The sequence below is a fragment of the Salvelinus fontinalis genome, chromosome 37 (genome assembly GCF_029448725.1).
Source record: "Salvelinus fontinalis isolate EN_2023a chromosome 37, ASM2944872v1, whole genome shotgun sequence".
Lineage (NCBI taxonomy): Eukaryota > Metazoa > Chordata > Actinopteri > Salmoniformes > Salmonidae > Salvelinus > Salvelinus fontinalis.
In genome coordinates this window covers 10,535,135-10,547,566 of record NC_074701.1, presented here as the reverse complement: position 1 = coordinate 10,547,566, position 12,432 = coordinate 10,535,135, and the positions used below count along the sequence as shown (strand labels likewise).

The following is a 12,432-nucleotide window of genomic DNA, read 5'->3' as shown; positions in this document are numbered from 1 at the left end:
AGAAACCAAGCCATGAGGTTGAAGGAGTTGTCCGTAGAGCTCCGAGACAGGATTGCATCGAGGCACAGATCTGGGGAAGGGTACCAAAATAAATTCTGCAGCATTGAAGATCCCCAAGAACACAGTGGCCTCCAAACGACCACCCCTCATCACTGTCAAACGCTCCCTAAAACACTTCAGCAAGCAGGCCTTTCTAATCGACCTGGCCCGGGTATCCTGGAAGGATATTGACCTCATCCCATCAGTAGAGGATGCTTTGTTATTCTTAAATAAGCATGCCCCATTCAAAAAATGTAGAACCCGGAACAGAGCCCTTGGTTCACTCCAGACCTGACTGCCCTTGACCAGCACAAAAACATCCTGTGGAGTATTGCATTAGCATCAAATAGCCCCCGTGATATGCAACTTTTCAGGGAAGTTAGGAACCAATATACACAAGCAGTTAGGAGAGCTAAGGCTAGCTTTCTCAAACAAAAATTTGCATCCTGTAGCACAAACTCAAAAAAATGTTCTGGGACACTGTAAAGTCCATGGAGAATAAGAGCACCTCCTCCCAGCTGCCCACTGCACTGAGGCTAGGAAACACTGCCACCACCGATAAATCCACGATAATTGCGAATTTCAATAAGAATTTTTCCACGGCTGGCCATGGTTTCCACCTGGCTACCCCTACCCCGGTCAACTGCCCTGCACCCTCCACAGCAACTCGCCCAAGCATCCCCCAATTCTCCTTCACGCAAATCCAGAAAGCTGATGTTCCTAAAGAGCTGCAAAATCTGGACCCCTACAAATCAACCGGGCTAGACAATCTGGACCCTCTCTTTCTAAAATGATGTGCCGAAATTGTTGCAACCCCTGTTACAAGCCTGTTCAACCTCTCTTTCGTATCATCTGAGATCCCTAAAGATTGGAAAGCTGCCGCGGTCATCCCCCTCTTCAAAGGGGGAGACACTCTAGACCCAAACTGCTACAGACCTATATCTATCCTACCCTGCCTTTCTAAGGTCTTCGAAAGCCAAATTAACAAACAGATCACAGAGCATTTCCAATCCCACCGTAACTTCTCCGCTATGCAATCTGGCTTCCGAGCTGGTCATGGGTGCACCTCAGCCACGCTCAAGGTCCTAAACGATATCATAACTGCCATCGATTCATCGACCTGGCCAAGGCTTTCGACTCTGTCAATCACTGCATTCTTATTGGGAGACTCAACAGCCTTGGTTTCTCAAATGACTGTCTCATCTGGTTCACCAACTACTTCTCTGATAGAGTTCAGTGTGTCAAATCGGAGGGCCTGTTGTCCAGACCTCTGGCAGTCTCTATGGGGGTGTCACAGGGTTCAATTCTCGGTCCGACTCTCTCGCTCTTGCTGCTGGTGATTCTCTGATCCACCTCTACGCAGACGACACAATTATGTATACTTCTGGCCCTTCTTTGGACACTGTGCTAACTAACCTCCAGACGAGCTTCAATGCCATACAACTCTCCTTCTGTGGCCTCCAACTGCTCTTAAATGCAAGTAAAACTAAATGCATGCTCTTCAACCGATCGCTGCCCACACCTGCCCGCCATCCAGCATCACCACTCTGGACGGTTCTGACCTAGAATATGTGGACAACTAAAAATAGCTAGGTGTCTGGTTAGACTGTAAACTCTCCTTCCAGACCCACATTAAGCATCTCCAATCCAAAATTAAATCTAGAATCGGATTCCTAATTCACAAACAAAGCATCCTTCACTCATGCTGCCAAACATACCCTCGTAAAACTGACTATCCTACCGATCGTCGACTTTGGCAATGTCATTTACAAAATAGCCTCCAACACTCTACTCCAAAATTGGATCCAGTCTATCACAGTGCCATCCGTTTTGTCACCAAAGCCCCATATACTACCCACCACTGTGACCTGTACGCTCTCGTTGGCTGGCCGTCGCTTTATACTCGTCGCCAAACCCACTGGCTCCAGGCCATCTACAAGTCTTTGCTAGGTTCACTGGTCACTCAGTTCACTGGTCACCATAGCAGCACCCACCCGCAGCACGTAGGTATATCTCCAGCAGGTATATTTCACTGGTCACCCCCAAAGCCAATTCCTACTTTGGTCGCCTTTCCTCCCAGTTGTCTGCTGCCAATGACTGGAACGAACTGCAAAAATCGCTGAAGCTGGAGACTCTTATCTCCTTCACTAACTTCAAGCACCAGCTGTCAGAGCAGCTCACAGATCATTGCACCTGTACATAGCCTATCTGTAAATAGCCCATCCAACTACCTCATCCCCATACTGTATTTATTTGTTTATTTATTTTGCTCCTTTGCAGCCCAGTATCTCTACTTGCACATTCATCTTCTGCACCTCTATCACTCCAGTGTTTAATTGCTATATCATAATTACCTCGCCACTCGCCACTACCTCGCCTTACCTCCCATATCTTACCTCATTTGCACACACTGTATATATACTTTTTTTCCTACTGTATTATTGACTGTATGTTTGTTTATTCCATGTGTAACTCTTGTAACTCTGTATTGTTGTATGTGTTGAGCTGCTTTGCTTTATCTTGGCCAGGTCGCAGTTGTAAATGAGAACTTGTTCTCAACTAGCCTACCTGGTTAAATAAAGGTGAAATAAAAAAATATCTAAAACATTCTTTTTTTTTTTTTTTTTTTTATCCCATTTTCTCCCCAATTCTCGTGGTATCCAATCGCTAGTAATTACTACCTTGTCTCATCCCTACAACTCCCGTACGGGCTCGGGAGAGACGAAGGTCGAAAGCCATGCGTCCTCCGAAGCACAACCCAACCAGCCGTACTGCTTCTTAACACAGCGCGCCTCCAACCCGGAAGCCAGCCACACCAATGTGTCGGAGGAAACACCGTGTACCTGGCCCCCTTGGCTAGCGCACTGCGCCCGGCCCGCCACAGGAGTCGCTGGAGCGCGATGAGACAAGGATATCCCTACCGGCCAAACCCTCCCTACCCCGGACGACGCTATGCCAATTGTGCATCGCCCCACGGACCTCCCGGTCGCGGCCGGCTGCGACAGAGCCTGGGCGCGAACCCAGAGACTCTGGTGGCGCAGTTAGCACTGCAATGCAGTGCCCTAGACCACTGCACCACCCGGGAGGCTATAAAACATTCTTAAATGGAAGAAGTTTGGAAACACCAAGACTCTTCCTAGAGCTGGCCACCTTGCCAAACTGAGCAATTTGGGGAGAAGGGCCTTGGTCAGGGAGGTGACCAAGAACCCGATTTTCACTCTGTCTCTAGAGTTCCTCTGTGGAGATGGGAGAACCTTAAAGAAAGGACAACCATCTCTGCAGCACTCCACCAATCAGGCCTTTATGGTAGAGTGGCCAGACAGAAACCACTCCTCTGTAAAATGCACATGACAGCCCTCTTGGCGTTTGCCAAAAGGCACCTAAAGACTCTCAGACCATGAGAAACAAGATTCTCTGGTCTGATGAAACCAAGATTGAACTCTTTGTCCTGAATGCCAAGCGTCACGTGTGGAGGAAACCTGGCACCATCCCTACGGTGAAGCATGGTGGTGGCAGCATCATGCTGTGGAGATGTTTTTCAGCGGCAGGTACTGGGAGACTAGTCAGGATCGAGGGAAAGATAAACAGAGCAAAGTACTGTCGTGGAAATTTCCTGTATTACTCAATAAAGAGAGAGAGAGAGCCAACCACACACAAGTCAGAGTTAAATTATATATTCCATCTTTAATATATATATACAAGCTTCACCAAAGCCCTTTAATGACTCTCAGATCAATTCAGTGTCTATAAATGAATTCTCTGAGAGTCCTTATGAAACAATTCTTAGTTTCATTTATAGCCAAGATACTCCCCTCTCAACTTACAAAGAATCCTTTACCCGAAAGAGGAGTATCCTATCGCTAGACAGCATCAGCTATAAATCATCGTTCAGTTTGATCTCCCAAGACAAGGTTTAAATCTCATGCTTGATACTTCACTGTCTACCAAAACATTACCTCATCCAATGGCATATATCAATTGTCATTTCTAGATACTCCCAAACCTGGACAAACTCAAAATCAGACAGTGAGCCCCTTAGGTCAAATACTAGGTCAAGATAAGGGAAACCTCAGAGGGGACATACAATGGTTCCAAACACGGCCAAACTCCTTCCCCCTATGAGAAAAGTAGGGAGTGACTGGCGTACAGACATTGTATGAGATAACTAACTGGTTTCCCAATTAATAACTCCATCCCATGGTTTAGGAATAGTTACAAACAACGTTCCCATAAGAAACCAACATTCCACTCTGTCCTCCTCCCCTTCTAATATTCTACTTAGCACCACATGGTTTAACAGATACATTGACATATGAAGACAAGCCTGACCTCTCCCCTCTCTGGCCCCAAGTTACTAATCCCCAGCTCAGAAGATTCTAATGACAAGTATCTCACAAGCATATGATGAAAATAACATCTTATCTATCTATGTTACTGAGCTAAATCTGATTCTGCCACGACAGTACCGAGAGATCCTTGATGAAAACCTGCTCCAGAGCGCTCAGGACCTCAGACTGGGGCTAAGGTTTACCTTCCAACAGGACAGTGACCCTAAGCACACAGCCAAGACAACGCATGAGTGGCTTCAGGACAAGTCTCTGAATGTCCTTGAGTGGCCCAGCCAGAGCCTGGACTTGAACCCGATCGAACATCTCTGGAGAGACCTGAAAATAGCTGTGCAACATCGCTCCCCATCCAACCTGACAGAGCTTGAGAGGATCTGCAGATAATATTGGGGAAAAAACTCCTCAAATACAGGTGTATTTGAATGCACTGTATCTACAGTAGCTCTGATTGGACATCATACTTTCACAATCTTAGCTAGCAGTCATCATCATGAATCAAGTCGACAATCTACTGGCAAATGCTTTTTAATCCCTGTCATATGAAGAGAAATAATGAAGAGGAATTATAGATAGAATGTATCGGTGATCATCGGCCATTGGACAAACATTGCACAAAATCGCAAATTCAACAATGAGTGGTTTGGAAGGAATCAGTGGTTAACTGCAAGCATTGCATAGAAATCACTAGCCTGCTATTCAGTGGACTGGGTGTGTGGTACCAAGTCTGGGTTTCTTTTTTCCAAATTTAATAGGATAAACATTCAACATTAGCCGTGCTCTCAATCCAGCATGACTTCTGCCACACTCAAAACAACTGGAAACTCAGAACTGGGAAATCTGACTTCAGTAAGTTCAAGACAACTGGGAACTCTGGAAAAAAAAAGTGCTCCGACTGGGAAAATACATTTGGAATGGTCATCCAACTCGGAATTGTAAGTCGGGAACTCTAGGCTCTTTCTAGACCTCCAACCTGAAGATCACTGACGTCATCATGATTCAACCTTGTTTTTTTCAGAGTTCCCAGTTAACTTGAAAGCACCATAAATCCTGAGAATGCCAGACTTTTGATGACCGCCGCACCATCTTCCTGTTCAAGTGAGCACAGCACAACAAGTTGGGTCCAAAAATGTATTGTATGCTGCTGCATAAATGATATGCCAGGAAGATATGTATACTGTAGTTTAGAAAGTAATACTAAGTGTATGTTGTGTAGTAAGCTGTTAGTAGCCCATGTGCCTCACCCTAATAATTTGGTTCCTTTACAGCTCTTAATTTTGCCTACTGTTCTGACTTGATGGTGCACTTGTAGCCTATAGCCTGTTTTAGAGAAATGTAATCATTGAATATTGTAAGAGCTTTCGTTGTCTGCTTATATGCCCCCTTTATTTATGCTCCGATTCTGACTTACTGTAAGAACAGCCCATGTTCTGAATTCTGTCTCTGTACATTTCAAAAGTGCTGAACAAATAGTCCTAGCCCACTCATTAATGTCTTAATCGAAATTACGGCTTGCCTCTTATCCGCTTGTCGTCCCCTTATGCCACAGTTTTTGCATCTCAATTGTCTGTAGAAACAACATTTGTTTAAGCAAGTCAGCCATATCAGCTATGTTTTTTTAAAAGGCGGTAAATGAATGAACTGTTTCGCTGCCAGACAAGGCTCCGCTGATAACCAGGTGTTGCAGTGGTAAGGTGTTGGGACTGCTGTTGGGACAGCTTTATGTAGACCCGGACAGTTTGTGGGAAGAGTTTGTCATCATTATAGTGCAATTAATGTATTGTTTAGTGTTGTGTTGTGTAGTGGCTTTTGCTGGCATGCATCTAAAAAAAAAGAAGTACTTTGCCCCACCAATATTTACATGCTAAAATCACTGTAAGTGATGAATTCCATGTCGTTACAGACCGAATTGAAAGTTACCTCATTATAGAAATAAATTGAAATTCCTGAGCACAGGTTACCTCTGCTAGTTTATTGTCAACATTTCAGTCTGAGACTTTTTTAAAGACCTGAGTGTTGGCAGGGTTCACCCTAATTTATTTTCAGAAGAGTTGTCCATGCACTGACACTGTCATTCATTGTCTATTGTCAGGTTTCAGCGTCTGTCTCTCTTCCGACCCAACCCCTCCCCATGTTTAACTAATGAATGACCAATGACCAGAGGCCACTGAGAGGCGGGAAACAGTTGCCAGGCAGCCACCTCATGGCCTCATAAGTGTATGACCTACAGCAGCCCTCTCATTAGATATCTGAGAGCAGAGCACTATACAGTATATAATCATCCAAACAGAATGCCAAAATGAATTTGGTTATGAATGTGGGTTTTGAGTTTCTCAATTTAGTACAGGATCTGTTTGTTCTTCAGTGTGTGTGTGCCACTGAGCCAAATTGACCTGTATTTGTTAAGGTAAATGAGCTCTAAAATCATCTCAGATTGTCCCGGATGAAGAGAATGTGCATTTAGGTAGAGACTTTAGTACTGGAGGTTGACTTGATTACAGTTTATCTCAGTCTCCTGTTTGTCTTGGCCTGAGCACTGCTGGCTGATGAGCCAGACCTGTCCCCCCCACCCTCTCTCTCTGGTCGGACTACTGACGATCTCTGTTCGGAGGCATCTCTCTTCCTAATAAAGACTGAAGCAATCTTTGCACTGATGTGTTTACCTAGTGTACTGTACGGTGTTAGCTGTTACGTCTTCTCTATTGTCGGCAAGGTAGATTTATGATTCAGTGTTTGAAAACACTTAGGGACGGTTTCCTGGATACAGGTTAAGCCTAGTCCTGGATTTAAAAGTGCTGTCAATGGAAAATCTCCATTGAAAATGATTTTTAGTCCAGGATTAGGCATAATTTATGTCTGGGATACCGGCCCTGTAAATTGACCATCTGTACTGTATCTTTCAATAGATTGTTTTCCGATTTGATTTTAATTCCTTCAGATAGAGGTAGGGCTTCAAAAACAATGCAGTTAACTCTCATTACTCTCCAGAAAATGCTGTCCCGAAACAAACATATGCTTCATGTCAAATAGTCTTAGAGTGTGTTCAGACTGGTCACGAATTATCACATCCAGTTCTTAAAATGACATCTTAGCTGACCTCTTGTGGACACTTGGGGTCAGGAAATTAGTCTGTTTATTGCACTACTGTAAGAGGAAGAAATGTAGGTGTTTTATGATCTGGTTGTACCCTTGGGTTTTGTCTGGACACTCACTCAAATCTCTTTTTAGGCTTAATTTCAGGAGGTTGTCATCGAAGCACAACTGTGTGTGTGTGTGTGTGTGTGTGTGTGTGTGTGTGTGTGAGAGAGAGAGAGAGAGAGAGAGAGAGAGAGAGAGAGAGAGAGAGAGAGAGAGAGAGAGAGAGAGAGAGAGAGAGAGAGAGAGAGAGAGAGAGAGAGAGAGAGAGAGAGAGAGAGAGAGAGAGAGAGAGAGAGAGAGAGAGAGAGAGAGAGAGAGAGAGAGAGAGAGTGAGAGAGAGAGAGAGAGAGAGAGAGAGAGAGAGAGAGAGAGAGAGAGAGAGAGAGAGAGAGAGAGAGAGAGAGAGAGAGAGAGAGAGAGAGAGAGAGAGAGAGAGAGAGAGAGAGAGAGAGAGAGAGAGAGAGAGAGAGAGAGCGAGAGAGAGAGAGAGAGAGAGAGAGAGAGATCTGAGATCTGAGATCTGAGTCTGTTAACTGAATTCCAATCTTCTCTACAGCCGGGCAATATAAATGGGAGTGTTCTGAGTGTCTCTTAAATCAGTCCTCAGGGCGATATACAATGGAGGACTCCCTGGAAGTGTTTTATGGCCTTGGTGTTGATCTGCATGCTCCAATGATGCAGCTCGGATTAGCATACTGTATGTCTTGTTCTTCTTTCTTTTAACCAGTCCTGGAGGACACATTTAGCTGTCGCACCAGGTACTCGTTTGATGTGTTCCCTTGCATTGAGTATCAATAGCAGCACTGTCTACAGTGGTAGTATGCATCACTGTAGTATTGTTTGTGTACTTAATCATACCGCTGCCGACTAATGAGGTGAACCCCCTCTATGTGATGAACACATACCTTCCTTGGCTGCTCATTGTTCTGTGAGAATTGGATATGCAGTTTCACATATGAAAATCTCACTTTCACATGTGGAATTGCAAGCATATGTATAGCTTAAAAACATGGTTAAAACTATAATATTGATATCATGGATGGTCAGTCCTGGCATCCATAGCGAATCGATGGATTTGAGAGTGGTTGTATCTCCAGCCCCTTCCCTCAGCTTTTTACCGAAACTGTGGCGGGGAATACTTTCTTAATGTTTCAATTAAGGATTCCGGCTTTAAATACCTTTTAATAGAGTCATAGAGTTAATATATGGTGCAATCCTCTCGCGAGTGAGTTACTTTTGTGCCATTAATGTCAAGCAAAACTTCTGAAGTCGAGAACAGCATTCTTAGTATTGCAAACAAAAATAATGATATTGAAAGCAAAACATGATCCCAAAAGTATTGATAGCATAACAAAATATTTCTAGGAAATATTTGTTTCTTTGTGAAAATAGTTTTCAGTGATTTTTGTTTATGATAATGCAGTTTAATACAAATGCTTTCCTCTTTCCTGCAAGTTTCCCTATCTTTGGATTCGTTACCCTGGCCTTTGCGTTCTCTGCCTTTTTTTCATTTGCAAGTTTTGGCATATTCCTTCCAGCAACATAGCACCCTGCATCGCACTTCTGGTTTGCTTCTGAAGCTAAGCAGGGTCTGTCCTGATCGTTCCCTGAATGGGAGACCAGACGTAGCTGGAAGTGGTGAAAAATAAACGTGTCATTTTTTTTGTTGCGTGACAGGTCACACGTCTCTGAAAACCACGTGTCTGACTCATGTGAAAATGTTACATTTATATTATATTGTAAGCATCAGTACCAGCAGCACATATTGACCTACAGTTCATCATGTTAAATTGATTAATTCAAATAATTAAATAAGTATGATCACTTTCTCCATGCATGTAGGCCTATACATTGTTTGCAAGTGTTTTTTTTCTTCATCTTCAAATGCATTAATGCTTGTTCCCACCATACCCCAGCCTATTCCTGCCAATAAATAAAATGCTGCTCAGACTTCCTGCACTCTCACGATGACCCTAAAAGAGCTGACCACTATGCTGTAAATTAATACATTTTTTCTCAAATCTGCTTTGCTTTACAATAACTCTCTCCCTCTGGCTTTCTTTTGTTCCAGGACTGTCCAACAGAGGGCAGTGTGATATTTGACCAATCCCACAGTAAGTTTCATCCACTTCTTTTCCTCATACTGTATCTCTCATTGTACTGCATAGCTCCGTTCTGCTTCCAGGAAGTGCACTGCAAGGATGAAGGAGGTCGAAATAGCAAGAATCAGGGCTGTCCAGCAGGTCTCCTATATGGAAGCAGTGCAAATGGTTGAAGAAGGGAGTGAAAATGAAGAAGAAATGGCAATGGATGCCCCGCAGCCTGCAGAAACTCTTGTTCATCTGTTAACAGATCCAGAAATACTATAGTGAAGGAGGTAGATTGGTTGCGTTTATTACACAGGTGACACTGCACAGGCCAACAAACAAACAAGAAGTCAAAGACAATGGACATAGTTGTGAATGCAGCCTAAATGCTTTTGGATCTCCAGGGCTTCGTAGCTGAAACATTCCAGGGAATATTGTTTGAAGCTGTTTTTCCCTTTCAGGCCCCAGAGCCTGTAAGTATCTGAGTAGACATTTGAATCTTACTAAAGGAGTAAAAACATATTATTATTTTTAAAAATTGGGGGGGGGGTGAATAATATGAGTATGTTTTTTCACCCTTTCCTTATTTCCCCGTGTTGTTTTCTGCGTTAAAGTTTCCCAGTTTTCACCGCAGACAGTAGGTGGCGGCATGCACCTCTAGCATGTGTTTGCGGACCTCCATAATACCATAGAAGAGAAGAATAAGCTCTGCTGTTGCAGAAGGCTCTAGTGATGTTTAGGGTATTTGATTGTTGAGTGTCATTTTTTCATTTAACCTTTATTTAACTAGGCAAGTCGGTTAAGAACAAATTCTTATTTACAATGACGGCCTACCCTGGCCAAACCCTAACGACGCAGGGCCAATTGTGCTCCGCCCTATGGAACTCCCAGCCGGTTGTGATACAGCCTGGAATCGAACCATGGTCTGTAGTGACGCCTCTAGCAATGAGTTGCAGTGCGTTAGACCGCTGCGCCACTCGGGAGCCCTCAATGATTAAGTTAATTTGTATCATTGCAGCAGCTTACTAATACAAGAATTAGGCCAATCAAAGGACACAAATACTGTATTCACCCACTACTCATCATCAGAGGGAAAGTTGCATGGTAACATGCAAGATTTCATCACAATTCTCTATGTGATGTAGCTACGTGGTTGATATTCCAGTAAAGTAATCATCAACAACATCTGTTACTGTACACTTGTAGTTCTGTTCTCTGTCGGGAAAGGGACAGTGGCCTACTGTCTTTTTATGTTTCCAAAGGTCATTGTTGCAGCAGTGTGTCCCTATCTGCCACTATCATCTCCTCCCTGCAATCTGTCTTCCATCTCCACTTTCCTCACTGTGTCAACACTTCTCCTCGCTGCTATCTGTCAACTCACGGGTGTTATTTATTTCATCAGGACGTTGCGCATGTCGTAACATACAATGTTAAGTAGGACAGTGTTCATCAGCTAATGTCCCAAAATATGTTGTAATAGAAAAAGACACAGGTGTACTATAGCTCTATTTTGCTGACCATTCCTTGCTGAGGTCCACTTACACCCAGGGGTTCAGTTCAAGTTTTAACGAAAAGACATCCGCTTTGTTTTGCCCCTTGATGCATTGAACACCCCTCCCTGCCAATGCAACTACCATTGCTAATGTTCACTTTGGAGAATTTGCCCCCAGCTTACACTTGTACACTGTGTCTGTCTGTCTGTTTTGGCAGCTCCTCCGGTCCCCTCAGGTCCTCGCTGTGTGTCTGCAGTCAGAATCACCCCTCTGACAAGCATGAAAGGCTCTCCTGATCTGATTCCGTCTGCAGGTGAACACACTCATTAACTCCTCTGACACCTCCTCCTCTTCTCTCATCTATCTTTCATCAGCCTGAACTCTAGGTCACCTTTGACGCACTATGCCGAGGAGGATCACTTGTTAACCATCTGCATCCATGTTAAACAACAATAAGCTACTATAGTGTCTCTGCCAGTGTTAAAACACAGTTGTACTAATTGGATGTAGTGACTGACTCAAATCAAATCAATTTTTTGGGGGTCACATGCACATGGTTAGCAGATGTTATTGCGAGTGTAGAGAAATGCTTAGGCTTCTAGTTCCAACAGTGCAGTAATATCTAGCAAGTAATATCTAACAATTCCACAACAAGTACCAAATACACACCAATCTAAGTAAAGGAATGGAATAAGAATATATAAATATAAATATATGGATGAGCAATGTCAGCAATGTCAGAGCTGCATAGGCTAAGATGCAACAGATAGTATAGAATACTGTATTTACATCACCGTTCCAAACTTTGGGGTCACTTAGAAATGTCCTTGTTTTTGAAAGAAAAGCACGTTTTTTTGTCCATTGAAATAACATCAAATTGATCAGAAACACTGTGTAGACATTGTTAATGTTGTAAATGACTGTTGTAGCTGGAAACGGCAGATTTTTTATGGAATGTCTGCATAGGCGTACAGAGGCCCATTATCAGCAACCATCACTCCTGTGTTCCAATGGCACGTTGTGTTAGCTAATCCAAGTTTATAATTTTAAAAGGCTAAATGATCATTAGAAAACCCTTTTTCAATTATGTTAGCACAGCTGAAAACTAGAAGGCTAGCATCCCGGAGTCGCCTCCTCACTGTTGACGTTGAGACTGATGTTTTGCGTGTACTATTTAATGAAGCTGCCAGTTGAAGACTTGTGAGGTGTCTGTTTCTCAAACTAGACACTCTAATGTACTTGTCCTCTTGCTCAGTTGTGCACCGGGGTCTCCCACTCCTCTTTCTATTCTGGTTAGAGACAGTTTGCGCAGGGTTTTCTAATGATCATTTA

General features: G+C 43.5%; 1 protein-coding gene across 7 annotated transcripts in view; it reads left to right on the top strand.

The window, feature by feature from the left end:
- The window catches only part of LOC129836113 (sorbin and SH3 domain-containing protein 1-like), a 77,112-nt gene that overhangs the window by 17,565 nt on the left and 47,115 nt on the right, over positions 1-12,432 (top strand). For 6 of the 7 annotated variants that reach the window (XM_055901919.1, XM_055901917.1, XM_055901918.1 and 3 more), the window contains exons 2-3: positions 9,592-9,634; positions 11,318-11,413. In XM_055901919.1, coding sequence (XP_055757894.1) covers positions 11,380-11,413 — 34 coding nt within the window. In that variant the 5' untranslated portion in view covers positions 9,592-9,634; positions 11,318-11,379. Of the gene's footprint in view, positions 1-9,591; positions 9,635-9,704; positions 10,081-11,317; positions 11,414-12,432 lie in introns of those variants that run through there. The other variant, XM_055901916.1, reaches the window with a different exon arrangement.